Source organism: Ambystoma mexicanum, chromosome 9 (genome assembly GCF_040938575.1).
Source record: "Ambystoma mexicanum isolate Mex_15411 chromosome 9, UKY_AmexF1_1, whole genome shotgun sequence".
Classification (NCBI taxonomy): domain Eukaryota; kingdom Metazoa; phylum Chordata; class Amphibia; order Caudata; family Ambystomatidae; genus Ambystoma; species Ambystoma mexicanum.
The window spans coordinates 475,203,112-475,229,622 of NC_090931.1; the positions used below are offsets into that span (position 1 = coordinate 475,203,112).

The following is a 26,511-nucleotide window of genomic DNA, read 5'->3' on the forward strand; positions in this document are numbered from 1 at the left end:
CTAATCAGCTTGTGACCCAACATATGATTCTTCTTTCTACAAACTACTTCTAAGAACTTGTGCAGAGACTTTTCCATTTAACTACCAGAACCGCTTTATCCTACCCAAGACTTTAGCCCATTGACTTTGGCCTACCCTATTGAATTGAATTGATTCTTCTGGTGAACTCAAAGTAATTGCACAGTCTAAGAATAATTATAGTCTTTCATGTTCATATAACCTTTGCCTTTTACTTACTTTTTAAAGACTGTACAGTATTTAAGTATATATTTGTGTTACTGTACGATTGCCTCCTTATAATGAGTGTTTTATAACTGAACTGATAAACTGTTAAATAAGAAACCTTGAGTGTAAGAGTCTATTTGAATACTTGTAACTGTGAATCTTTGTGTAACTCCACTACAGCTCACATTTCCCCTCTTGAGATGAGCATGGCTGCTCAACACGCTACCAAAACTGTGTAGTACAGACTTATACCAAAGGTTGGTTTGCTTACACCTGTAGTCCTAGTTGTGTTTAGTGTTCCCAAAGGGTACTGCATACAAACTTTGCCTAACATGGACCATTTGCAGCATCTTCCTCCCCAATACATGGGATAATTTTCACAAAGGGATACTCTCATTGCTATTGCGAACCCATGCAAAAGCTTAGCAGAGTCTTGGTCTTCCACCTAGGGGGTATATATTGACAAGGACCGAGAACGATTCTATCATGGATTCTATCACTTGACATGGTTTGTTTTTGCTGTTGGCTTTATGATTTCTTGAACAGTCCGCTCTGGCAGGTGAGCCTTTTGTTGTTTTTTTTTTTGCTCTAACTTTCTTCATTGACGCACCAGGCTCAGTTTCTTGGAACAATGCTATATTGTGCCTTCAACATCCTCAGTTTGGAGCAGAACATGCAGAACAAAGCCAACACTTTCGCATGCCTTAACATGTCATGGGCGCATATACCACCGACATGCTATTGCATGCAGGATTTTTCAAACTTCACAAAGACTGACAACATGCAGGTTAGGAGCAATATTACAGCACAATTTTAAGGGGGGGAAGCAGTCTGCACCCAATACAGTACATGCAACCTTTGTTTCTGAATAGCATGACAAAGTTTATTTAAATAAAAGATACAGGCATCATCTTTACATTTTGACACACAGCACATTCAGTGCAGTGGCACAGGGAAGTCTCTTAGATTTCCCAAAGGTTTAAATACCTTCTCTTGGTGAACCTAATTTTCCCAAGAGCAGTGAAGTGAAATTTACTTTACTTACATTTTGTAACTTTCTAGACCCAGCACACACTATCTTACAATAGGGTGCTGGGGGGTTACTGAGTATCCCCTATGTCTAGTTTCTCATGTAACATTTTTATGTTACCTTTTCTACAATTAATGGCTGGTGGCAGTGGTTTACCTTTTACTACCATTGTGTGTTTTTACTGCAGGCAGCAATTGCAACCTCAGTAAGACACCCATTGGTGCCCATTTTATCAAATGGTCTGGTCTTCTTTTTTCGCCATTTCTTGTTGGAAAGGTCCTTCTTGAGATTTACTCTGCTCACCAAACCAGGTTTGGGCTCTTTGTTCATTTTGTTTTTGGCGGGATTCACAAGTCTGGCTGCAGCATGTCTGGAAGGGGCAGGAATTGAGGAAGGGGCACACAACTCCCTGTGCTTAGCCTTGGTTACAGGAATGACCCAAGGGTGATTGGCTGGACGGCTGTCCTCTGAGTGACAGCTAGGCTGCGAATGAATGGGAGAAACCTGCATAAAAGGCAAAGCTTTTTGCTTGGAAAGCAGTGTTGACCACTGGACGAAGGAATCAGAAGAAAAACTTGGAAAAGACGCCTGCTGCAACTCCTGGACCGTTGGTTTGCCCAGGGAAGCCCTGAGGCTTTGCTGAAGCTCCAAATTCGCCTCGACTAGAGAAGACCTGCAAAGGACGACTTCTCCCCTTGGGTTGGTGGGACCAATCAACCCCAAGACAAGCTCATCTGGAAATCCTCTCAGAACTGGCTGTACTTCCATTGCTGCTGCAGGAACCAAAGTGCCAGGCAGAGGAACACCAGAATCAAATGAGTGTCTTTAAGTCGGACCAGAGCTTCAGGAAGATCCTCGGGACTCCCAGGGAGCAGGACTGCCCAAGCCTGAGCCACCTCAACAGAGTGCTGGACCACAGATGCGAGGAAAGTCTGAAATGGTATCCAAGAACCACAGTGTTGCTATTTGCTAGAGACGCGAGGAGCTGAAACCGCAAAGTGTCACTGAATTGAAGTTTGCCCATTGTTGCCGCTGACCTTCAATTTGTAGTGCAGGAGTCCGCAGACGTCCTCCCTCTTGTCCCCACGACAGAGGCCCAGGAACAACAGGATCTGCAGACCTACACAGGAACAGAAGCCATCTGGAACCATTTTTTCTAAAAAAAGGTACTTTAAAACTAACGGAACTTACCTCTTGTTGTGTAACCTCGCTTATTCTCAGCTGAGACCTGACTTGGTTGCTTCTGCAGAGTTGCCCCTCACGAACCTCCCAGCTTGTGGCCCTACAGTGAATCTATTTTTCTACAAAGACTCCTAAAACATTGTGCAAGACTTAGTTACCCGCAAGAAGTGCTTCAGTTCACCTAGACTTTTGCCCAATTGACATTGGCTGGCCTGGCTCCCTGAAAGACTCTTCTTAGCTCTGACTTTGTGTTTTACCTTTCCTCCAGGAAAGTGTTAATTTACTTTGCATTAGGGGTTAAAAGTACGTATTTGCTTCAGAATATTTGTGTAACCTTTGTTTTATTCCCAAACCCGTTTCTTTGACACCAACCTCAGTATTGCTCTAAATGTACCAGTGATATATTAATGTCCACAGTGTCCTAGTTATTTAGGTCACCTCAGGCTGTAGGAATCATCTGTGTCCCATCCCAAATGGGTACTTTCTGATTTAGAGAAATTAATGTGCATTTTGAAGTATATTTGTGTTAAATTAATAACTGTTTAATCAAGACACCTTGAGTGTAAGAGTTTATTTGAATACTTGTCACAGTGAATCTCTGTGTAAAAACCCTACTGCTCACATTGACCCCTCTTGAGATAAGCCTGGCTGCTCAGCCACTCTACCAACCTGTGTAGCACAGACTTATATCAAAGGTTGGGTACTTATTGAGAGGAGGCGAAGGTTGCTGTCGTCTTCCAAAGGATACTGCACACAATCATGCCTAACAATTTCCAAAAGAAAAATATTCTCATAATGATAAATACCGTAGCTTCTGGCTTTTTTTCAGCATCAACTTCAGGCTCGCTCAGGTTATCATCTTCAACTTCTCCTTCCTCTTCTTCTGAACTCTCTGCATTCTTATCTAAAATAATGAAATTTAATGTTCAATGATTAGCTCTGCTTGGTAGGGTCCACTGGTCAGTACTGCTACACAAACACAGAAAAAAAGAAAAAGGCAAACAGGATTCATTGCAAGTGTCTCCATCTCAATTCCCAGATTAAAGCTAATCTAATTACATCAGTTAAAGCTTGTGCAATACAAAGGCACACAATTAAAAGGCAACAATGAAAACCTATGTTCCGAGGCTTTTGTAAAGCACAACATTTGCCTTTGCATGGCCTCATTATGCTGGTGGATGTTCCTGTGGATGACAAAGTGACCTTTAAGGATACATTTGCAATGCAGGGAGGGTGAGCTGCCATGCTGCTTCATCAAACACCTTAGTGTGGATTTGGCTCAGTGAGGTCATGCTATAGTGCATGCGTGCGTGCCTCTCTCCCTCTCTGTGCCTCTTTCCCTTTCCATGCCTGCCTGCGTCTCTCCGTGTACGTCTCTGTGTCTGTGTGTGTCTCTGTGTCAGAGAGAGACGGAACAAGAGAGCGTGTGTGTTTGAAAAGATTGTCACAAGTAACCGGTCCAAGTTGCTGCATTCCAAGATACTACACTGATCGTTACTTTGGAGGCAGGGGCATTCACCACTTGTGGTGTAGGAATTGGAGACATTCTCACTGTACAGAAGTGGGGTTCGTTTGGGAGGCAAGGGGGCATTCATGTTAGGGTTTTGCATAGGGCAAAATTCTTGGTCCCATCCAACACCAGGATATGTATAACCACCTTTACTTGAACACAACATAAGCAGAGATTTTGTTCATAGGCATAAGCATCCCAGGCCCGTCATGTGGACACCTACTGTTAGGAAGAATTTACATGTTTGTGCCAATTCCCTTCAACCTTACAAAACCCCCAGCTCTTTTGCTGGACTTGAGGCTTGTGAATTTTTCCACCTGAGTAAGTGGGACCTTTTTTTCACTCTCTCATGTGTTTCCCCCCCGACTAGGATTTTTGTGTTTTACTGTTTTATGGAGTCTGACAAACTCCATAGGCATCTGCTATTTGTATAGTGCCACAACGCACCTTAGGTGAATGCCACTGAAAAGTCCCTTGGACTTCTCAATGTTTAAATACATTTTCTTTGGTGAACTACCATTCCCAAGAACAGTAAGATGATCCCCGTCTTACTTTCACCTTTGTGGGGCCAGCGCACACACACACCCTTTGAGGAGTGCTGGGGGGGGTTACTTATTAATTCCCTATCCAACTTCTCATGTAACATTTTTTGTTACACTAAACTACTTTAAATGTTTGGTGGCAGTGGTTTCATTTTTACTACCAGTGTGCATTTGTACCGCAGGCGGAACCCTCAGCTGCAGTACAGCACCCATCGGTGACCAATTTTTCCAAAATGTCCCCAGTCTTCTTTTTTCAACATTTTCTGTTTCTTAGTTTCTTCTGGGCTTTTACTCTGTTAGTTGATGTCGGTTTGACTTTGCCTTTGGCGGGCTTCAGCCCTGAAGCCCACCCAGGCTCCAGTGTGTCTGGAAAGGCAGAAGTGAGGGGGGTCCTGAAACTTCCCTGTCCTTTGTCTCCAGGTGTGCCTAAGTGAAACTAGTCCTGATTTGCCAGCTGGCTGTCCTGTGGTGTGATTGACAGCATAGGCTGTGAATGAATGGGAAATCGCATAAAAGCGAGGTTTTTGGGACTAGAGGCAGAGTCGACCACTGGAGAGGAACATCCGAAGACAACGTGACGAGACGCCATCAGCTCCCTCCTGGACCGCAAAGTGCCCGGTAAAGACCTGCAGCTGTGCTGGCCCCGTTTTTGTATGAAATGGGAAGACCTGTACGGGACGACATCCTCCCTTGTGCTGGTGGGACCAACGTGCCTTAAGAGAAGCTTCCACTTGACGTAAACCCCAGATTTGCTGTGCCTCACCAGAGCTGCAGAAGCCCAATGCCGGGTGTCCAGTGACCATTCACGAGTGTATCATCTTGTAAAGTCTGAATCCAGCCAATCTTTGTGGGCAACCTGAGGACCATACATAGACAGGAAATCTTCATCCAGAGTCCCCTCCGAGTCCAGGGCCGAGGGAGCAAGCTTCTTCCAACCAGAGATTTTCGTACTTAATCGACGCCGAGGAAAAGGTGCCAAAACACACTGACACAAAGGAGATCCGTACTACTGCCGCAGGAGCCACCCCAGACGGCCTTCCTTTCGTCACCACGAATACGGTCCAGGAACAAGGGTCAAATAGCAATAACACGGTTCCTAGTTGTCAAGGTGGACTGTCCTTGCTTCTGGGTTCCTGCACTCAGCTGAGGGGGCTCAGGCTTGGCCAGTCCTCCTTCGTGGGAGTCCAGAGGATCTTCCAAAAGCTTTAGGCCAGCTTAAAAGTAATGCACACAATCTGGTGTCCCTCTCCCTGGCTATACGGTTTCCTGCAGCAACTCTGAGGAAATTCAACCAGCTCCGAGATGGGTGTCCAGGTGGTTTACCTTGGAGTTGATTGGTCCCACCAACTCAAAGGGAGAAGTCATCCTTGTAGGGGCTTCTCTGTCGATACAAACCTGGCAAGTTGGCACTGCAGCAGGGCTTCACCGGGCAAACCAACGGTCCAGCAGTTGCAGCAGGCGACCCCTTTAAGCACTTCTTTGGTCCCTTCGTCCAGTGGTCGACTCTGCCTCCCAAGCACAAAGATTTGCCTTTTATTCAGTTCGCTCCCATTAATTCTACCCTAGCTGTCGATCACCCAGCAGGGTGGCTGTCCTTGCCAGACAGTCAGCCAGCCAATCACCACAGAGTGCATTTGGGTCTCCTAGGAGACTAAGCACAAGGAGTTTCGGGCACCTCCATCACTTCCTGCCTACCCCAGACACTCTGGAGCCAGAGGCGGGTTTAACTCCTGAAGCTCGCCAAAGGCGAAATGAACCAAGAGACCAAACCTGGTTTGGTGCGCAGAGAAACTCTCTAGAAGGACCTTTCCACAAAGACAAGGTGAAAACAAAGACCGGGACCATTTTGTCAAAGATGGCTATGCGCCATTTTGAAAAAGATGTCTCCCGAGGTTAGCGTTACCGAAGCTGCGAACAGAACAAAACCACTGCCACCAGCCATTCTGTGAGGAAAGGGTAACATGAAAATGTTACATGAGCAGTTAGATACAGGGGATACTAAGTAACCCCTCCAACACTATTGTAAAATAGGTTGTGCTGGGTCTACCAAGTACACTGCTAAGTAAAGTCGATTTCACTTTACTGTTCTGGGAAACAGTAGTTTATCCCAGAGAAGATATTTAAACATTGGAAAATCTGGAAGACTTCCCTGTGTCACTGCACCGAGGATGCTTTGGGACACAATTGTAAAAGATGATGTCTATGGAGTTTGTTAGACTCCATAACCAAAAGAGACACAGAGGTACAATTCACATTCAAAATACATGAGCGAGTGGGAAAAAGGGTCTCGCTCTCTCCAGGTAAAAAAAAAAATCAAGTCCTTAAAATACAGCAAAGTTGCTGGAGGTCTCTAAGGTGGAGAGAGTTAGTACATTTTTGAGGATTCTCCCTAACAATACTAACAAATATACCTGTCAAGTCCTCATAATTTGTTTTTCATAAGTAAAACCTACCACAAAAAAAAATCCAATTGAGTTATTTCCCCGTAAATATGAATTTGCATACTATATTTTCTAAATAGTTGTCTTTGAACTTCTTATCTCATAATATATGCTGTGGCTTTCCTATGTATGTCTACATTTTTCAGTCATGTTTAAAAAAAAAAAGTATAAATTTATCAATTAGTTCATGAAAACGATTTCTATACTATTTACACAGATGGTACAGGCCGGTGGCCTATAGATTGTAGACATGGTGAAGAGAATGAGATTGAGTGTTTTCCAAAATGTTTCAAAAATCCAAATAAGGGCTTCATAGAACCATACATCTGAGGCAGTACATAGATCCACTCTTAGAATAAGGCTGTATCATCTGAGAACATTTGATAGCGTAGAAAGAGCAGCCAGACTCATCTTAGGAGGCAGAGAGGGCTGTAGCTTGGTACAAAGAAATTGTAGCATACTCATGGTCCAATGAAAAACTGAAACACTGTATTGTAAAAATAAAGGATTTATTTAAATACAAGTAGACCAAGATAATTCTTAGAGTAGGTAAGTACTATAACATCATATAAACACAATCATTTATGTAGTATGTATTTATTTAATGTGCATTTGCAAGGTGCTTATACATCAAGAAATTGGATTTCAAAGCGCACACAGGGAAAAGGGGTAGGGAACATGGGAACAAAGGCAAATAGAATAAACAGAAAGAAGGAGGGGGAAGGGGGTAAGTGCGAGGGGGTAAACCGACTCATAACCTATGGTGTGCAGACCAAGGTATGTATGTATGTTTGTTTGTTTGTTTATTTGATAAAGCGCGAGTCCAAAACCCTCAGGTAGCTGGGCGCAAGCAATACAAGAATACTTAGGAACTTGGTTACAGAATAATTCAAGGATACTTAGGAACTTGGTTACAGAGCATAGCAGTGCGTACTTAGGAGCAGGGTTGTGGAGCAATACAAGACTACTTGGGGGGAAAAAAAGGTAACAGATAATGTATGCATGGTATGCCTAGTTGCAGAGCAGTAGGAAAAAACTTGGAGACTTCATTTAAGAAGAAGGTCATTAGAAAAAGGGGGGGCAGGGGAATGCGGGTCATAGCAGAGGTGAAAGTCATAAGGGGGAAGTCATGTTTCAATGTCATTAGCTCGTAGCCAAGTAGTGACTTTCCGTCTAAAGCTTGAGTAAGGCTGGTCAGTTCTAAGGTCTACAGGGAGTTCATTCCATGTTTGGGCAGCTATAACCGGGAAGCTAGAACCTCCAGCGGAACTCTTTTTATATCTGGGAACCATAAGCTTGTAGGCATTGGTTAGTCTTGTAGGTCTGTCGGAGGTTCTTTTAGTAACTCTGTCAGCAAGGTAAGGAGGAGCTAAATTGTTAAGACATTTGGATGTTAGAGAGAGGGTTTTAAGAGTTATCCTGTCTTTAATTTTGAGCCAGTGTGTTTTTCTTCAAAATGCCGAAATATGTTCTCTAATCAGGATGTTTAGGGCTGCTCTAAGAGCGTTATTTTGGAGCCTTTGTAGTTTATCAAGGATGTATTTATGGGAACCTGCATAGAGAGCATTTAATAATCCAGTCTGGATAGAATAAGTGCATTAGCAAGGGTAATGCAACTAGTCTCGGATAGGAACGGTCGGCACGCTCGGATCAGTTTGCAGATGTAAGCTGTAGAGGATGCTAGAACGTTAATTCGTTTCTTGAATGTGAGTGCTGAGTCGAGATAGACACCAAGGGTTTTGACTGCAGGCATCACTTTAATGACATAATTGTCAATGTTGAATGAGTCATACCTAGGATTAAGTTTTTTGATAGCCGACTCTGAGCCTAGGATCAGGAGTTTTGTTTTGTCGTCATTCAGGCAGAGGCCATGGGAGGCCACCCATGCCTGAATGAGGAGATATATCTTGTTTACTAAGGCCGAATCTTCCAGGTAGTTGCCCGAAAGGGGGATGAGGATCTGAGTGTCATCTGCATAGTTAGTGTAGATGACACCCAGTCTGTCCAACCTGGCAAATAGGGGCTTAGTAAAGATGTTATACATAGTAGGAGATACACAAGATCCTTGTGGGACACCACAGGTGACTTGAATAGGGTCAGCAGCTGCTAGGGAGGAGAAGACTCTCATTGTGCGGTTGGCAAGGAAGGATTGAATCCATGTTATGGCATCACTTGAGAAGTGGGCGGCAGATCTAAGGTGATTGCATAAAACTGCATGGTCCACCAGGTCAAAAGCCGCCGACAGTGTCAGTCAGGAGTAGCATAGCTGATTTGCCAGTGTCCTTCAACTCGTCAATTTGGGTCTTGAGGTCAATCAATACTGTTTCCGTGCCATGAAGGGGACGGAAGCCAGATTGTCATGAGCCTAGTAGGTTAACTTCCAAGTAGTCCTGAATTTGTAGATAAGCTACTCTGTCAATGATTTTGAGTAAGAATGGGACTGTGGTGATGGGTTTATAGTTTGTTGGAATAGGTGGGTCCAGGGTTTGTTTTTTAAGTAAGGGAAGCACCCAAGATTGTTTAAGATTATTGGGCACAAGGTTTGACCTAAAGGATGCATTGATACGTTTTGAGATAAAGGGGGCTAGATCTCTAGCTGCGTCCTTTATAATTTGGGCTGGGCAGTTGTCACCTTTACAGTTAGATGGTTTTAATGAGAGTATAATTTTTTCTGTCTCAGCTATAGATATTTTTTTCAAGCTAAATGGGTGAGGGGTGCTGTTAGGAGAGTTGGGAAGTGGCTGCTGCTGTGGTACAGGTTCTGTTGGGAGGAGCAGGGATGCTTTTTTGTTGGCGATTTTGATTTGGAGGGAACTGATTTTACCCGCTAGGGCATTTTGGATTTTAGTGCACCAGGGCTGGTCTTTGGGGGTATTGTCGACTTGAGGTATAGGTGATTCCATTTCTCTGAGGATGGAGAATAATTCCTTAGTATCTGAATTAGCTTTAGATATTCTATCATTAAACATGTTTTGTTTTTGTGACGATTTCCTTTTTGTACAGGTTAGAGTGGTTGGTTAGCTTAATTTTGTTCTCTTCAGTGGGATAGTGGCGCCATATTGATTGCAGCTTTATTTTTTGAATCCTAAGTTCTTTCAAGTGAGGTGTAAACCAGTTATTCAGGTGGGATATTTGTCTACTTTTACGAGTTTTAAGAGGGGCTATAACGTCAAGAGCTTTATTCATGGTACTATTGAAGACTTCTACCAGCAGGGTAGGGCCTGAGGTATTGGTAAAATTATCAAGAGTAGGAAGAAGGGGAGGTAGGAGATTTTCTGCCGTTATCTCTTTTTTACACCTAGTGGGGAGAGGCGGTGCCTTGAGTATCGGTTTAGGGCGGACAAGGTCAAGTAAGGTGGAGAAAGAGATTAAATAGTGGTCTGTCCAAGGTTGCCGTGTTATGTTCGTAATGCTAATGTTACAGTTCAAATCTGCCACCCAGTCTAGCGTCCTACCTTTGGCATCTGTGGATGTGGAGATTTTTTGTGTTAAGCCATAGTCATTAATTGGTGAGACTACTGATAAGGCATGTTTGTCATTACTATCATTGAATCCGAGATTGAAATCTCCCAATAGCAAAATTTGTGCATGGTCCTTAGTATTACTTTTTAGGATACTGGTTAAGACCTCCACAAAGGAGCCTAGCGGTCCCGGTGGTCTGTATAATACAAAAATGGTGAGGGTACGGTTGCCTGATAGGTGGAGTTTGGCTGTGAGTATTCCACAAGATTGGAGTGGGAGATTGGAGGTAAGCCTAATCGGTAGGTTGGATTTATGGATGATAGCTAGGCCACCATCTCTAGCGTTTGGTCTGTCAGCTCTTAGCAATTGGTAGCCGTCTGGTACTGCTAGCATGATAGCGGGGCCTGCGGCCTCGTGGAGCCAGGTCGTGATTATAATCAAAAAAATAATGACCAAGAAGTCCAGGTTCTCATTTACTATAATGTCTGAGATGTCGGCAGCATGAGCTACCATCAACCTGGCGTTGATAAGGGACCCAGTTAGTGATAGGGTGCTAGTTGCCTTAGTGACAGGGGAGATTTTGGTAGCAAGGAGACCTTTTTTGAAGTTAGTTTGGTTGGTAACAGAGAGGGCAGTCGACCTAGGGTTTTGTCTTTGGTAGTATAGTTGTTTAGTTGCTAGTCGAGTAGGTTGGGCAGCCTTACGGGGGAACACCTCTGATGGTGTATTTAGGGGATCATAGATGCGGGGCAGTCTTGCTCTCAGCCTCAGGTTTCTATCCTTAGGTGGGCATGAGGCTAGGGATACGGCCGCCATTATAGTAAGGAGGCCTAAGACAGGAAGTTATGTCTGAGCCTTGGTAATTTTCAACATAATTAGTGGCAGGGACAGCAAATTAGTAATCATATATGAGTTAGGGTTGTGGACATTAAGTTAAAGCTAAACAACTCAGTAGTCATACAACGTAGGCTAAATACAAGTCATGCAAGCATAAGCCTTATGTGATAATCAGATCATTAGCAGCATTTGTTATAACAATAGGCAAATATCAGATACTCTGTAAAAAATAAGCTAATACATAAGCAGGCATAAGCAAAGTGTAATACGTAATGGTCATGTGGTAGGCAGAGTATGCTATTCGGTAGTAGGCAACGGCAGGTTATTGCAAAAGGTTCTCTGGCGAAGGCAAGAGGTACGGTGTCAGCAGTTTAGATTATTAAGTAGATAGGCAAGAACCGTACTATATTCAAATTAGTTGCAGACTACATGCAAGATTTCAAATACGCATGTGAGACCAGAGGCAGCACTTTGGCAGACAGGCAAGTACAGGTACATTTGAGTACCAGTTGGCAAAGGCGAGGGTCAAATAGTCGTAGGTGAGTCAGCACAAAATCGTTACAAAGGGTGCAATATAAGAATATGCCGGCAATGTGCATAGCAGGTGTCACAGTCAAGAAGCCAGCACGGTGCAAGTTAGGTTTACATATCTATGGTACAGTGCGGTTACCGTGCTGATTGCATTAGGAGTTATCAAGACATTGTCACAGTCTTTAGGCAGCAGTGGTAGAATGGTGGCATTGGACAGTTCGAATCAGCGGTAAAGGTTGTGCTAGACGTAGGGAGGCACACGAGGCAAGGTCACGGTACCTTAAATGAGCGGGTTCCGATACAGAGAATCAGGCGGATGGCAAGGGACAGGCACGTTTAATCAGCGGAGCGTAGTTGCTAGTCATGCTAGGATGTTTGCACGTCAATAATGGGACACGGGTTCAGTGTCAGCACTTTCGAGCGTGACTCAATTTCAAAGATGAGAGGTTGGATAAGGCCACGGGCCTACCTCAGTATGGTGCTATGCTCCAGCAGTGATTAGAGGGACGACTACTACTCCTCCTCCTCCGTTGCTGTGGGGGTCTGGCGGGGCACAGATGAGGGGATGTGGGGGCATAGAGAATATGTGAGCCAATTAGCGTATGTGGCCGTGTTTCCGAGGCATCCCGTGGCGAACAGGGGAAGAACAGGGCCTTTTTCCTCTGGCCTTCTTCCGGAGCCGGCTTCCGCCTACCGGTGTAGGGGATTGGCTCAAATATGTAGCAGGTTGCTTAGCAGCCCAAGCAGCCTCGTTTTCGGGCCGCGTTGCGACTGCCATTTTGGGGTCAGGCCGCATTATGGAGACAAAATGGAGGATCATCGAGGCGGCAATGTGCAAATGCACAGGAGGGGCTCTGGTGGGAAACAAGGCTGAGAAGGCAGGCACAAAAAGGGTGAAGGAGGCTAGTTAGCCATGAACTTGCCTCACCATTATTAATATGTCCATGGATGCTGCTTCATGATGGTCAGGCAGCACACGAAGAGTATTCCGGCAGAAGATTCAGGACGGATGTGCTCGTGAGGGGCAGGGAAGGGCTCCAGCAATCTCACCCTTCAAGGAGAGCAGATGTAGCTGAGTGGGGCTCACTGGGGAAGAACAGGGCCTTTTTACTCTGGCCTTCTTCCGGAGCCGGCTTCCGCCCATCGGTGTAGGGGATTGGCTCAAATATGTAGCAGGTTGTTTAGCAACCCAAAGCAGCCTCGTTTTCGGGCCGCGTTGCGACCGCCATTTTTGGGTCAGGCCGCATTATGGAGACAAAATGGAGGATCGTCGAGGCAGCAATGTGCAAATGCACAGGAGGGGCTATGGTGGGCAACAGGGCTCAGAAGGCAGGCACAAAAAGGGTGAAGGAGGCTAGTTAGCCATGCACTTGCCTCACCATTATTAATATGTCCATGGATGCTGCTTCATGATGGTCAGGCAGCACACGTAGAGTATTCCGGCAGACACTTCAGGTCGGATGTACTCGTGAGGGGCAGGGAAGGGCTCCAGCCCTCTCACCCTTCAAGGAGAGCAGATGCAGCTGTGTGGGGCTCACTGGGGAAGAACAGGGCCTTTTTCCTCTGGCCTTCTTCCGGAGCCTAAATAACCTTATTTAGAGGAGCAAGAAGCAAGTCAATATGAGTCAAACCTAAGGTTATACATTCAGGATAGTAATATACTATTCTTGGGAATAAGACCAGGTTGGACATACTTTTAGAATACAATTAGTATTTCAAGGGTAGTTGGCCCCGTCAGTCATGCAGTGACACTAAGTTATGAAATCACATAATAAACCATCCCAGTTGCCAGTATACTCTTTGCAACATTACTTTTTAGAACTCAGTTCAGAGCTAGTAAAACAACTCATACGTTCTACTTAATGATAAGTATGAACACTTAACTATTTTAGAATGCTCTAAGCATATCAGGGAAAGCAACCCCAATTACACTTCAAGACACAATGTATTTGACACAATATGCTTGAAGCAGGTTTTTTAATCTAGATTTGCCGCCTCAGGCATCTTAGTGCCTCGATCACCACGTGGAGCACCGGCTCCATGGCTATCCAGCAACATTCTGCACATCTGGCCTTGACTAAGATGGCCGCCGCCCTTGGAGTGCCCAACTCCCTTTGTTTCGTTGTTTTGGCTGGTTGCTAGGCAACCAGTTGTGATGCCGCTCACTGATCCTATCGTCGTCCAATGGCAGGCGGAAGGCAGCCCCACGTAGAAGGCCCTCATTGTTAGGCCCTGTCCCAAGCCTGTCGGAGCCCGAATGGCCACGCCGCCCGCACGGTCTACATTGACCACCGTACTACGGCACACCTCAGCTGAAACCTGGTAAGCGCCTGATATGTGTATCTCTGGCCATCTAGCTTAAGCCCCTACCCCCTGTACTTTCTACCAACATATGTCGTATCAGCTTACCTTCCTCTGCTCTTACCCGTTACTCGTGACTCCTCAGTACTTGCTTATGCTCTGCCCATCACCAGGATCTGTACCAGTGACTAATCTCCTCACATCTTGCTTCCTAATGCCCACTTTATGCATATCGAACTTGACCAGCCACGGTAGGCTCAAATTGCCTTTCATCGTCCTCGCACATCCGAACGCTATTGCGCAGGTTATTATGTCCTAACACGTAAATCGGTTAGTTCTGCCGCTCTGTACTACTCGGCACACGCTACCATTTCTTTTAACATTACTCATGTTTCCCCTTCAACACTTAATGCCTTGTCTGTACCACTGCACGTTGATACTTCACGGTTAATATTGCTTGATTTCTATGCATTCTTATCAGCTCATTACATGCTCACCTCAACACAGGCCTCGTGTATTAGCCACGTTCTCCAAATAATGTAATACTACGATTGCGTTAGTATTGCGCACTGGTCTTTTGTCGGGCCCGCTTCGTGTCCTCTATGCTTATACTGCTTTATGCTGTAATTTTCAACTTTTAAACAGCTAATTGTTTGAGCTGCTACACATCTTGTCTCTCTTCTGTGCTCAAATATACACTAGCCACAACATGAAAACAACCTTACAAACACACCTCTTCCTTCACCCAACTATTGTTTCAACCTTACACACCTGCACATTACTTGACCTTGCTTGAAATTAACTTTTGCTAGCAGTACGATCCCGATCCTACCACTTTGTTGGCTTGGCGGCATTTCGCTCTGTCACGGCACGGCCGAACGAGGCACAGTTTTTAGATTAGCCTCCAACCCCCTACCTTGTGATTATTGCCCTATTACGGAACAGCCTGCCGGCAATGTCCTGTACCCACCAAGTATCTCACTTTGCCCTGTACTGCACACAAATCAGTTAGCATAGGACTTGCTCTCCGGTATATCAGAGTTCTAGATACAACCCTTTGTGGTACTACCAGGCATCCAATCATGCTCGCCCTCACTAGTATCTATCTGCACGGCCTCCAATCGCTCTGTCTTCAAGCTCGCACTGTCCACTCTTTGGCCCACATGGCTAACCTACGGAAAGTAACTTTAACCATGGCTACCTTCTTACCATGTACCCCTACTCAAATACCATAACACCGACCAAGTTCCTTCCCCCTCTGAAGCCTGGCTTGCCCCTAGCAAACTTTAACATCAATGCTTTAACAAGCAGCCACTGCCCACTCTCCAATACAATGGACCCAACATTAAGCCTCCCGGTCCACTCCGAACCAACCATGCCTTGTGGGCATTAGAAATGCTAGGCTAGGATCTTGTTTAAAAAATACCTGGTTGTTCAGAACTCACTGCAAAACTCTTGCACAACAATACCCCACGTACTAGGTCTGTAATAGTCAACACTGAACGTAACAATACCAACAACATCCCGCCTTTACGGGTAAACAAACTCCCACGCACAGGTACAACCCTGGCATCGCACCTCATATCATAGAACTCATCAACGGCAGGTCTTTGCTCACGAACTAGACATAGCAGACCTCATCACACCCAATCACCTAGACTGCTTAGCAATCACGGAAACCTGGTTACACCTGGCAGCAGGCCCATCCACAATCCTCAGAGCAGATAAAGTTTCCAGCAGAGGTGGTGGAGTCGCTTTTATCACAAAAAAACAGCAAGGCCTCAGAATTTTCCAAAGAACCATTCCCTCTGGAGAACTTATCTCGGTCAACCTCCCTTTATCAGCGGCAGGTATCTTACTGATACACCTCGTGTACAGACATCCTGGCCCAATATCTTCCTTCGAGGAAGTCCTCACACACCTCCTCACCCGGAACACCAAATCTGGCTCCCAAATCATGTTGCTGGGAGATCTTAACTTAGGCTTCCACAACACAAACAATGTTAACGCAACAGCCCTCGAGAAGTCTCTTTCAGAGCTAGGCTTCTCGCATCATATCATCGGCCCAACACACAGCAACGGAAGAACCCTGGACTGGTTAGCTGACCTAAACTGTAACACCAAGATCCTGTCCAATTCTCCCTGTGCTTGTTCCGACCACCATGTCATATCCTTTAGCATACAGGATAATTGGTGTCCAAACCCTGTCACACAAGCACCTCCGGCCTTAACTCGAAATCGTAACGTGACTGTGGAGAACTTACTTCCCCTACTTCAGCCTATTACCAATCCTCCCAAGTACTCCCACAAGGATCCGGGCCATTTGGTGGGCCTGTATAACCATACCTTACTCCAAGACCTAGATCAAATCTCTCCACTTAAAATGAGAAAAGCTAAGCCACCAGCGCACCTAAAGAAGTGGTTCTCTTCAGGCTTGAAAGCATTACGCAGTTCCAAAAGAATCTTTGAAGCAAGTTGGAAAAAAGAAAAAAAAACACTGAAAGAACAAGCAACATTTTACTACTGCCTCTAATGATTGCAAAGCAGTCATCCTAAAAATCAAACGTGACACCTTCAACGACTGAATACAAAATGCCAAGTCCAGCTCCAAAGAGCTTTTCACTATCCTCAGGAAGTTAGAGTCACAAGCTCCTCCCACAGAGTCTTGCACCAAAGATGCTTCCTGGTGTGCCAACATTCAAAAAGCCTTACTAGATAAAACCGCTCTAATACAAGCTAAAATAGATGCAAAAAAACATAGTTTGACATCAGGCACAAATCTTAGCGAGTTCCACAACCCACCTCCCAAACTTTGCCACCCAATCAAATTCACCCCGGTCACCACTAAAGAAATAGAAGCGATTTTAGCAAACATAAAACCGTCTAGATGCAAAGGGGACATCTGCCCGGCAACAACCATAAACGAGGAGGCAAAGGAGTTTGCTCCTTTCATCACCAGCCTGATTAACGCCTCATTTGAAACGTGCACAGTCCCAAACAATCTCAAAGATGCCTGGGTCATGCCACTTCTTAAAAAACACCAAACCTCAACCCTAGCACACCGACCAACTATAGGCCTATAACTACAGTACCTTTCCTATTGAAAAGCGGCATACCTCCAAATTCGAAATCAGTCAGTCAAAACGTTTATTTTGGATTCAAAATCCATAAAACACATACATATCAACATGCACACTAACTTGTTAAAACCCTTCCCTCAAGCTTACATATAACACCAAAAACCCACATAATACCTAACAAATGCATGCTAATAGGCAATACAAATAGGTAGTACAGATAAAACAGGTAAAATCCGATTCAATAATTCTTTGATAAATACGTGAAAAAAACAATCAACATGTGGCTCCCAATCCCATTACATTCCGGGGTAAAACTCACTGCATTATTCACCTTCTATCCTCAAGATACCAGATCTGAAGTACATTGCTCTCTTCAGAAAAGAGCAAAGCCCAAGCAACGAGAACAGAGTCAGAGTTCAGAAGAAACATAGTGGAAGCTCTATGATGATGAATATTAACCTCTCTCAACACTAGTAATAATGTTGCTTTTCGGATCCCCTCATACCCGGGACAAAACAACAACAAATGGGTCAAATCTTCCTGGTTGTGCCCACACACTGGGCACCCAGCCGAATCCGGATAGCCCTTCCAATGGACTGTATTGTTCCTTAGGAGAAGACAGTCAAATCTTGACCTTGTGATTAGCCAGCGATCTTTTTTACTAGTACCCCAAATTAGTTATGGTTGGATCTCATTTGGACGGCTAATCAGAGCATGCACTGTGTCAGAATTACTCTCATTCACAGCGTGTAGTCGCTTCATAGCAAACGTTTATCCCAAAACACTTTTATATCTCCCCGCCACTATCTTAGTCAAGAGAGCCACTGGTGGGGAAAGGATACTTAGGTTCGCTTCTGACGGTGCATTATCAATATAGTTGAGCCACGGGATTCTTCTCCAGCTGAAACTTGCCATAGCTGACCTTATTATGGTATGGCAGAGTGTGGCACATTCGTTCGCCCAAATCCGAACCCAAAAATTATCGGGGCCAAAGCCCACTGGTCCTCCAAAAATTCCAGACCTAGTTCCCCGTGAATGGACAAGCAGGGGGAGCAGCTTGGGAGCCGCAAGAGTCTCCCATGAAACTGGATCTCCTTTAGTTGTATCTCGTCAGACCTCTGCAAGCCCCATAGTTGTGCACCATACAGGGTAACCGCCTTTGACTGGGCCACATAGATCTTAACCACAGCATCCAGTGGTTGGCCCTCACACTGTGGCATAAAAATTCCCCCAATTTGCTGTGATAATTTAGCTGATTCTTTATTTTTTAGGTGCATCTTCCCGGTGAGGGTTTTCTGAAAATCGAATCCCCAGATAGTCAAAGGCCTTAACCCTTAGAATTACTTCTCCAACACAGAGCATGGGTAGCATATTTGCTGGCCGCTTTCTTCCCACACAGGCCATTAAAGCCGATTTCTTCGTATTCATTTTGAGCCCAGGATTACTCATGAATGCTATATATGCATCAATGAGAATCTGGAGTGCTCTTGGGGTCCTGGCTAGCAATACGGTGTTGTCCGCATAAGCCAAAACAGGCTAGGCCCGGCCCCCTAAAACCAGTAAATCCGCCATTATATTGAGCATTTCCTTCAGAAGCCCGTTGATATATAAACAAAAGAAAACAGGCGCCAGGACACAGCCCTGCCGAACGCCACACCCCACCCTAAAGCAAGCCGTACAATGTCCCCCCGGGGCACTGCGCACACAAGCCTCGTTGTTTCTGTGTAGCTCCACCAAAACCTTCAAAACCTCCGCAGGACAACCCATGGACTCAAGCACGGCCCATAATTTCCTCCTATCTACCTTATCAAAGGCCGTGCTTAGGTCCATATACGCCAGGTACACCCACTCACCCCTACAAAAGACTGAATTCGCCACCAGGAGATACAGGTTTAGGCTCTTTTCCATTGTCCCAACCCCAGGGCTAAAACCAAACTGAATGTCAGACAAAACCGACTCCTCCAAGAGCCAGTTTTCAATATGACCCAATCACACTACCAAAAATCTTGAATGAGATGTCTAAGAGCGAAATAGGCCTGTAGAAAGGTGAGCTAGCATGATCCCCTTTTTTAAAAACAGGGAAAATAATGGCCTTTTTCCAGGACTGGGGGTAGCTAGCGTTTCCATGTATGCATGTGGTGCCCACAGATCCAGGGAGTCCTTAAACATATCCGAGGGGATCACATCGGGGCCAGAGGCACGATTATGTGCCTGCTGACTGATGGCTCTAGACACATCCTCCAGCCTAAACTTCAGGCTAGAGGGGCTTGGACCAAAACTTTCCCTTGCATCTCCTCCACTAAACAGACTACCAAAGTGTTCCAACCAGGCAGCTTTCTCCACATTAGTGCCACTGGCCCCATCAGCCATAAAACCACAGGGACGCCTCTTCACACACTCCCAAAATGCCTTCTGGTCTTTGCTTTTGGCCGCATCGAGAAAGTCCTCCCAGGCCGCCCATTCAATTTCCCATTTCCTTCTCTTAATCTCAGTCTGTTATAGGGCTCTAGCATGTGCAATCTCCCTCCTACTAGAGGCCGATGCTTTCAAAATCTTCAGCAACGATCTCTTCGCCCCACTACAGCCCTTGTCAAACCATTCCTTACGTGGGGCCCTCCCTGGTGCCTTGCTCACTGTCAGGAAACTTTTAGACAAAGCACTCAGCAATTCAACAAATTGATCCACAATCATCTAGGGGGGTTTGGGGGATCGCCGTCATCCAGGATACCATGTACTCGGGCTATATTCTCAGAAATTGAATCTAGATGCATATTTGCCTACCTAATCCCCCCCCCCCCACCCCATTTAATTTGCCTGGAATCCAGAGCCACCCCCTTCATTGGACAAAGTACGTTATTAGGGGTGCCCCTTTCCCCCCCAACATGCCCATCAGGGTCAAACGGATGGGATGGTGGTCACTGTTCCCATCTTCTAACACTTCAAAACTCAAAGCCCTTGCCCAAAGTCCCAGGGAGATGCAAAAATAATCAATAGTCGAAGAGCCTACATGACTGTTAAAGGTAAGAAGGCCAGCAATATCAGGGGCCAGACGACCATTCACAGTCCACAGCCCCCATTCAGTCAACCAGGAGCACACTTGCAGACCTTTTCCACAGCCCCTGGTATCCTTCATTTGAGGCACAGGAATGCCTAAGGACAGATCCTCTAAGGGATCTACTAAGTCATTTGGTAAACCCATAACCATTTTAAGGTTGAAATCACCACCCCATATGTACAGTTTGTGTGTCTTCCTGCTTGTGGCCAGTAAATCCTCCATGAACACCTTAACCTTAATAAGCCTATCGACCTCTGCATTGTGTGGGCTATTGTAGAAGTTGATAATACACAACTTCTCTCCCTGGGAGAGACTAATTACCTGTAGAAAATCTAAGTTGGTCTCTACCAGCTTGACCCGACAGTCGAGAGAGATCTTTATTAGGGTGGTCAAACCCCCAAAGCTTCTACCTCTCGCATTTTTTTTGGCGGGTATCCCAAAAGAAACAAAACGATCCAGCTTCGGGGTCTCCAAAGCCCAGGTTTCTTGCAGGAGAATCACCTTGTTTACCTGCAGGAGCTCTATAAGGTCAGCCCTATCCTTCTTTCCCCTAGACCCCGCAACATTCCAAGATAGCAGGTGGAGTTCTAAGGGTGCCCTATTAGGGGTTTTACCTATCCCCTTCGCCAACATCCTTGGCTCTAGGGCTTCCTGGCACTCCGTTCCATCCGACTGTCAGTCTAGATCTTCACAAGAACCTCAAAACGATTGACCAGTTCAGGAGCACACACAGGGGCCCTTTCCCTTATACCATTCAGGCCTTCTTGTTATTAGAATCAACCTCCAACCTTCCCCCTTACTAAGATCAGATGAGTGGTACCATTGACCTTTTATCTTGCCCCCCTGTGCCCCTTCCCTCCAAACTTTCCTGGGGCGACTTTGGCACTACCACATTCCTCAACCCCGAATAAAAGTAATCCAGGGAGAGATGACTACTAAAGAGTCTACTACCGTTAGGTCCAAGACCACAGGCGAGGTTGGAGCTAATAAGATAGCTGTTGGGTAAGAAAAAGTCACTACTAAACAATCACCTTCAACCTTCTTAGGCTTAATGCCAACCCAAGCCTACTCTTCTTGCCATAAGAATGATGGAAGGATCTACCTTGGGCCCAGACAGGTTTGTATTGGTCCAATGTGCCTCAGATGAACCTGCCCCAATCTCATGCAGAGTCCCACAGGGGGCTTGTGTCTCCCCTACCCTATACAATATCTTTACCAAGCTTTTGTTTGACCACTTAGACGACTTGGGTGTCACCTACACTAACTATGCGGATGACGCACAAATCCTCATCACCCTAACATGCTACTACGACAAAGATAGCAAACTTCTGAATGAAATCTACCCCGGAATTCAGGCATGGATGGCCATTCATGGCTTCTGCCTCAACGACAAGACCAAGCTACTACTCACTGGCTTACGATAACTAAACAAGTTAGATTCCAAGTTAGATTCCCAATATAATTCCTTCAACATCGATGAGAATAATATCAAAGTCTCCAACGATGTTAAAACTCTAGGCATTTACTTGGATTCCACCCTCTCCCTCGCCAGACAAGTCAATTCAACGGCTTCAGTATCAGCATATACCTCTAAGCTGATCAATGCACGCAGGCCCTTTCTGTCAACTAACAGCTGCATCCCATTGGCTAGAGCACTCATATCAAAACTGGACTACTGTAACACCTTATACCTAGGCTCCAACAAACGAAATCTGAATAAATTACAAGTGCTTCAAAATAATGTGCTAAGAACTGCTCTAAACATCCCGCGATCCAACCACATCTCATTAGCAAGACGCAATCCCTACTGGCTCCCAGTGCAAGACAGGATCACATTCAGAACATTAGTGATCACCCACAAATGCCTCTCCAAATCTGCCCCAAAATACCTGGTCAACAAATTCACCAGAAACCATACTACCAGACCCACCAGATCCAACTACTCACACTGCCTAAATATTCCCAAATATAAACTACAAAAAGCAGGCGGCTCCATATTTCCAGCTAAACTTTGAAATTCCCTGCCGACAGCTCTAAGAGCCGAACCATCATTCTGGTCCTTCAGAAATAAGGTAAAATCTTGGCTCTTTGCCCAGCAAAACTAAGGCCAACAATCTACATTAGCACTATTCACATTCCCGGCTTGGATTAATGCCTGGAATCTGTAACACTAGGCGTTTGTCATGTTCTCCCTCCACTTGTAACTGTCTTGATCTCCTTAAGTACTACTTCTGTCAGACATGTTTTCTTTATCTGTAACACAAGTCAACTGCCTACCGTTTTTTACTATGTATATGTATGTAACTTTTTGTTTTGCAAGCAAAAGCTCCCAGATACTTTCGGGTTAGGTGCGCTCAATAAATAAACTAACCTATTTCAAGGTAAGTAATTGACCTGTTGGAACATAACTATCTTTGATCTAACAGCTAGTTATATGGTATGTTACTTGGCATTTATGTTATGTTAAAGGTACTTGTATAGCGCACCGTCACCAACGAAATTGGTCCCCAGGCGCTCTGGCGGATCTGTAAACAGGGAGGACGGGTAGGGTTAGTCGGGAGGACGGGAGAAGGATAGTGGGAGAAATGGTGTGCTGTTGGCAGCTCCAGCTCAGTATACACAGAGTGCTGGGCTTTGGTGCTAGTATCGGATCGGGTGAGGCCTTGAGTGCTGTGGGTGATGTTTGTGTGTTGTTGATGCGGTGTGGTAAAATGCGTGCGGATTGCTGGGAGAGAGATGGTTGTGTGGCTTTGTGTGGGTTAAGTATGCAGAGGATTGAGGGTTGGGTCAGTGAGGTCTGTATCCTGATTCAGGTACTTATGGTTCCGTTAGAGTTGTATATCTTTTGGGTTAGGTTGTTGCTGGTTCCTCGTGGTCCGAATCGCTTTGTTGGTGCTGCGCTGATCCAGCTGTATCAGTGAGTATTGTTTCGATTGGTAGGTGCGTCGGAACCTTATCTTCGGGTGTGGGACTGGGTAGGTAATATCTATTCTCAGGTTATGTAGTGTAACACTGGTCGGTCGAGGCTTTGAACGGTTCAGGGTCGGAGTGGTGTTTATGTGGCGTCCTAGTGCATCCGTCTTGGTGAGCTTGTGTATTCAGTTGTTCATTTCCTTCTGTCCTGACTGTCTTTCCGTTGGTTCTTTGGTTTCCGTGGGGTGGACAACCTTGGGGCTATTGTTTAGTTGTAGTTTTTTGTGTGGTGGGGAAATGTGCTTCCTGCTGTGTATTGGTGGACTGTGTAGTGATGCAACATTCTGTTTCTCAACCACTGGATTGGGGCTTGTGGTGCAGTGCTTCCCTTCCCTCTCTATATTTTGTCCTTTGCGCTGTTGGGGATTGTTATAATTTAAGGTCATGGTCCTCTTGATGATTCGTCCTAGTGTTTCTGTCTTTGTCTTGCTATGTTTACGGTCTTTGGTCTTTGATATATAGCGCTCTATATCATTGGTATGACCTCAAAGTGCTGGTAGGTTGAAGGCCCTCGGGAACCGTAGTTCATGTCAGTAGAGAGAGAGAGAGAGAGAGAGAGAGAGAGAGAGAGAGGTGTCATAGGGTGCGTGGGTGCACCGGTTCTGCGGGCAGCTGACATAATTGTCAGATGGTAGCTGCATTCTAGCATTAGGTGTGGTGTTGAAGATATTAGTTGAATGTGTTTGCAGTCTGGTGGGTGAACATCCAGACTGGGCTTGGCTGTGTTAGGCCTGAAGGACGCTTACGTGAGCAGCTATGCCAGAATGTCATGGGAAAATTGCGTTTTATTAGGGTTATGAGGTGTTCATGGGGTAGTGTTTGTATATGAACAGCTAGGCCGAATTTATCAGGGGTATAGCTGTGTTCTAGGTGTGTGATGGTGCATAGTCGAGAGTAGGCGTAGTGATGTGATCTGGTATGATGGTTCATCTGACCAGGCACGTGCACAGGATGGCAGGGAATACATCGACATACTGACAGACAGCGACAGTGGGTTGGTCTTACGGGGACAGAAGGGGGCATATGGATATATAGCTACAGCATGGGGGATAAGAAAGCAGAAGACACAGTGATAAATGGTCACATGTGGATGAGGGTTTGGTAATACATTGGGATACATAGCGACATCACAGGAACAGGATGGCAGGGAGCACAGAGACAGTGACAGGGGCTGGGTTTACAGCGTTAGGATGGGACATATGGATATACAGCAACCGCATGGGGTACAAGAGGACAGGGTGTACAGGGACATGTGTAAAGTGGTCACATATGGGGATTATCAGTTCCATCGATGGATCGTTCTATTACTTCAATTTCTTCATCCAATAATTCGATCCATCCATTCCGTCAGTGCATACATCCGTTTTTCATTTCTTCATCCATTCATTCCATCCACTTGTTCCATTAACCTGAAGCCTTCTGTCGCTTCCATCAGTTCCATCACCTCCACTCCGTCCATTCAGTACATCCATCTTATTCCATCCATTGATTCCATATGCATAAATTCCGTCCGTTCCATCCATTTCACCCATCAGTTCCATACATTCCATTCATTCTGCATGTATCCATGCCATCCTTTGTCCATTTTTCACGTGTCCATTCATTCTATCCTTCCTATCCATTCCATTCATCCATCCATCCATTCTGTCCATTCCATCCATCAATCCATCCATTCTGTCCATTCCATCCATCAATTCCATATATATACATTCCATTCATTCTGCATGTATCCATTCTATCCATTTTTCGCATGAGTTAATCCCATCCCATTCCATCCATTCCATCGTGCTATCCATCAATTCCATACACATTACATTCATTCCGCATGTATCCATCCGTCCCTACCATCTCTCCCTCCCATCCCTGCATCCCTCCCATGCCAGTATACTTTTAAGAAGTGTATAATACAGTTCATAAGGTAAGCAAGATCTTTAAGAAACTATTTTAGAATAGCACCAAAGCAATTCAGGGAAGCACAACCCAGGGTTACAAGATTAGAAGAGCAGCAGCTCATCAAGGCGAGTACGACCTATATACTTTTTAAACGAGCCTCGAGCTACTTAAAAGGTCTCTATAAACCCCAAGACTAAAGCAGACCAGGGAAAGAAAAACCCAATGTTACACTTTAAGAATGACACAATGTTATTCAAGGCAGGTAAACACTATTTGTAAGTTTTTACACTCATTCAGTTAAGAATAATAAAACAGTACAAATACATATTCATTTTTAGAAGGGGGAACACCATTCAAAGTTAACTTTCATACTTTTTAGAGGGGAAGAATGCACTCAAAGGTAAGCATACACTTGATGACACTGTGTAACAACATCTTTCACAGAGATACGGTAACCACACTAACCTCTTTAGCAAGTAAGTACGTTTACACTTGTTACACTTTCAAGGCACTGGAATGGACTGCCTGTGCAGGTGAGCTGCTGCTGCAGCTAGTACCTTTGTAAACATGTGTTAGGTAGGAATTAGTGCATTCCAACTGGTGTGGGACTACACAACACTTATCTCTTGGTATTAAGTAACCCACCTTTTAATAGAGGCCTGCAATACACAAGTTGGTAGTGTGAATGAACAGCCAGGGCTATCTTAAGAAGGGTAATGTGAGCTGTACAATGAAATCAGTAAATACGGGTATCTAGGTAAACACACACACAAGTAAAATTATATAATAAATTATGTATTTATTTATACACTAAGATATGTAAAGCATTCTTTATTATATTATTACTATATTAATCCCAAGTTAGGATTCAATTCAAGAAGTAAACAAAGCAGGTGAGTAATTCATTCATATGTTACACATGTTCCAGGTGACATTTGAGGTCATTACAACACCTATTTTTTTAATCACTTTTGCAATATTGAGTTATTAAGGAGGGAAAGGTTAGGGTTAGATCAGAACAGAATTGTATTCTTTAAAAACAGTTAGATTCTCCCAAAGGATGGGGGCAGTCTGTTATCCCAGCATTAAAAGTGTTCAGCAATTAAATTCTGTAAGGGAACAAGCTCTGCCGCCAAAGCCCCTAGTTTCAGAAAGAGGCCTTTGGGGAGCCATGACAGCCAAAGTCAATGTACAAAGTGAAAGTTTTGATGCTCTTCTTAAAAAAAACAGTTCTTAAATAGTCAGTGTTCAAAAAGAAATCACAGCAACTCAAGAGTCACCTTCAAGAATCCACAAGCTGAAAGGCCAGTGCAAGTGAGTTTAGGTCCACTCAGTAGAGTTAAACCGCATTCCCCAAGGTAGGAAGCACCCCAAATAGCAAAAGGATAATATACCCCAAGCCCCACAGTACTTTTGAACTGAAGAAGTTGTTCCAGCTGGATGCCTTCT

The 26,511-nt window shown here is 44.9% G+C and overlaps 1 protein-coding gene across 2 annotated transcripts in view; it reads right to left on the reverse strand.

The window, feature by feature from the left end:
* NCBP3 (nuclear cap binding subunit 3) overlaps positions 1-26,511 on the reverse strand; it is a 552,095-nt gene that overhangs the window by 349,143 nt on the left and 176,441 nt on the right. For both annotated transcript variants that reach the window (XM_069615023.1, XM_069615024.1), the window contains one exon: positions 3,244-3,341. In XM_069615023.1, coding sequence (XP_069471124.1) covers positions 3,244-3,341 — 98 coding nt within the window. The remainder of the gene's footprint in view (positions 1-3,243; positions 3,342-26,511) is intronic.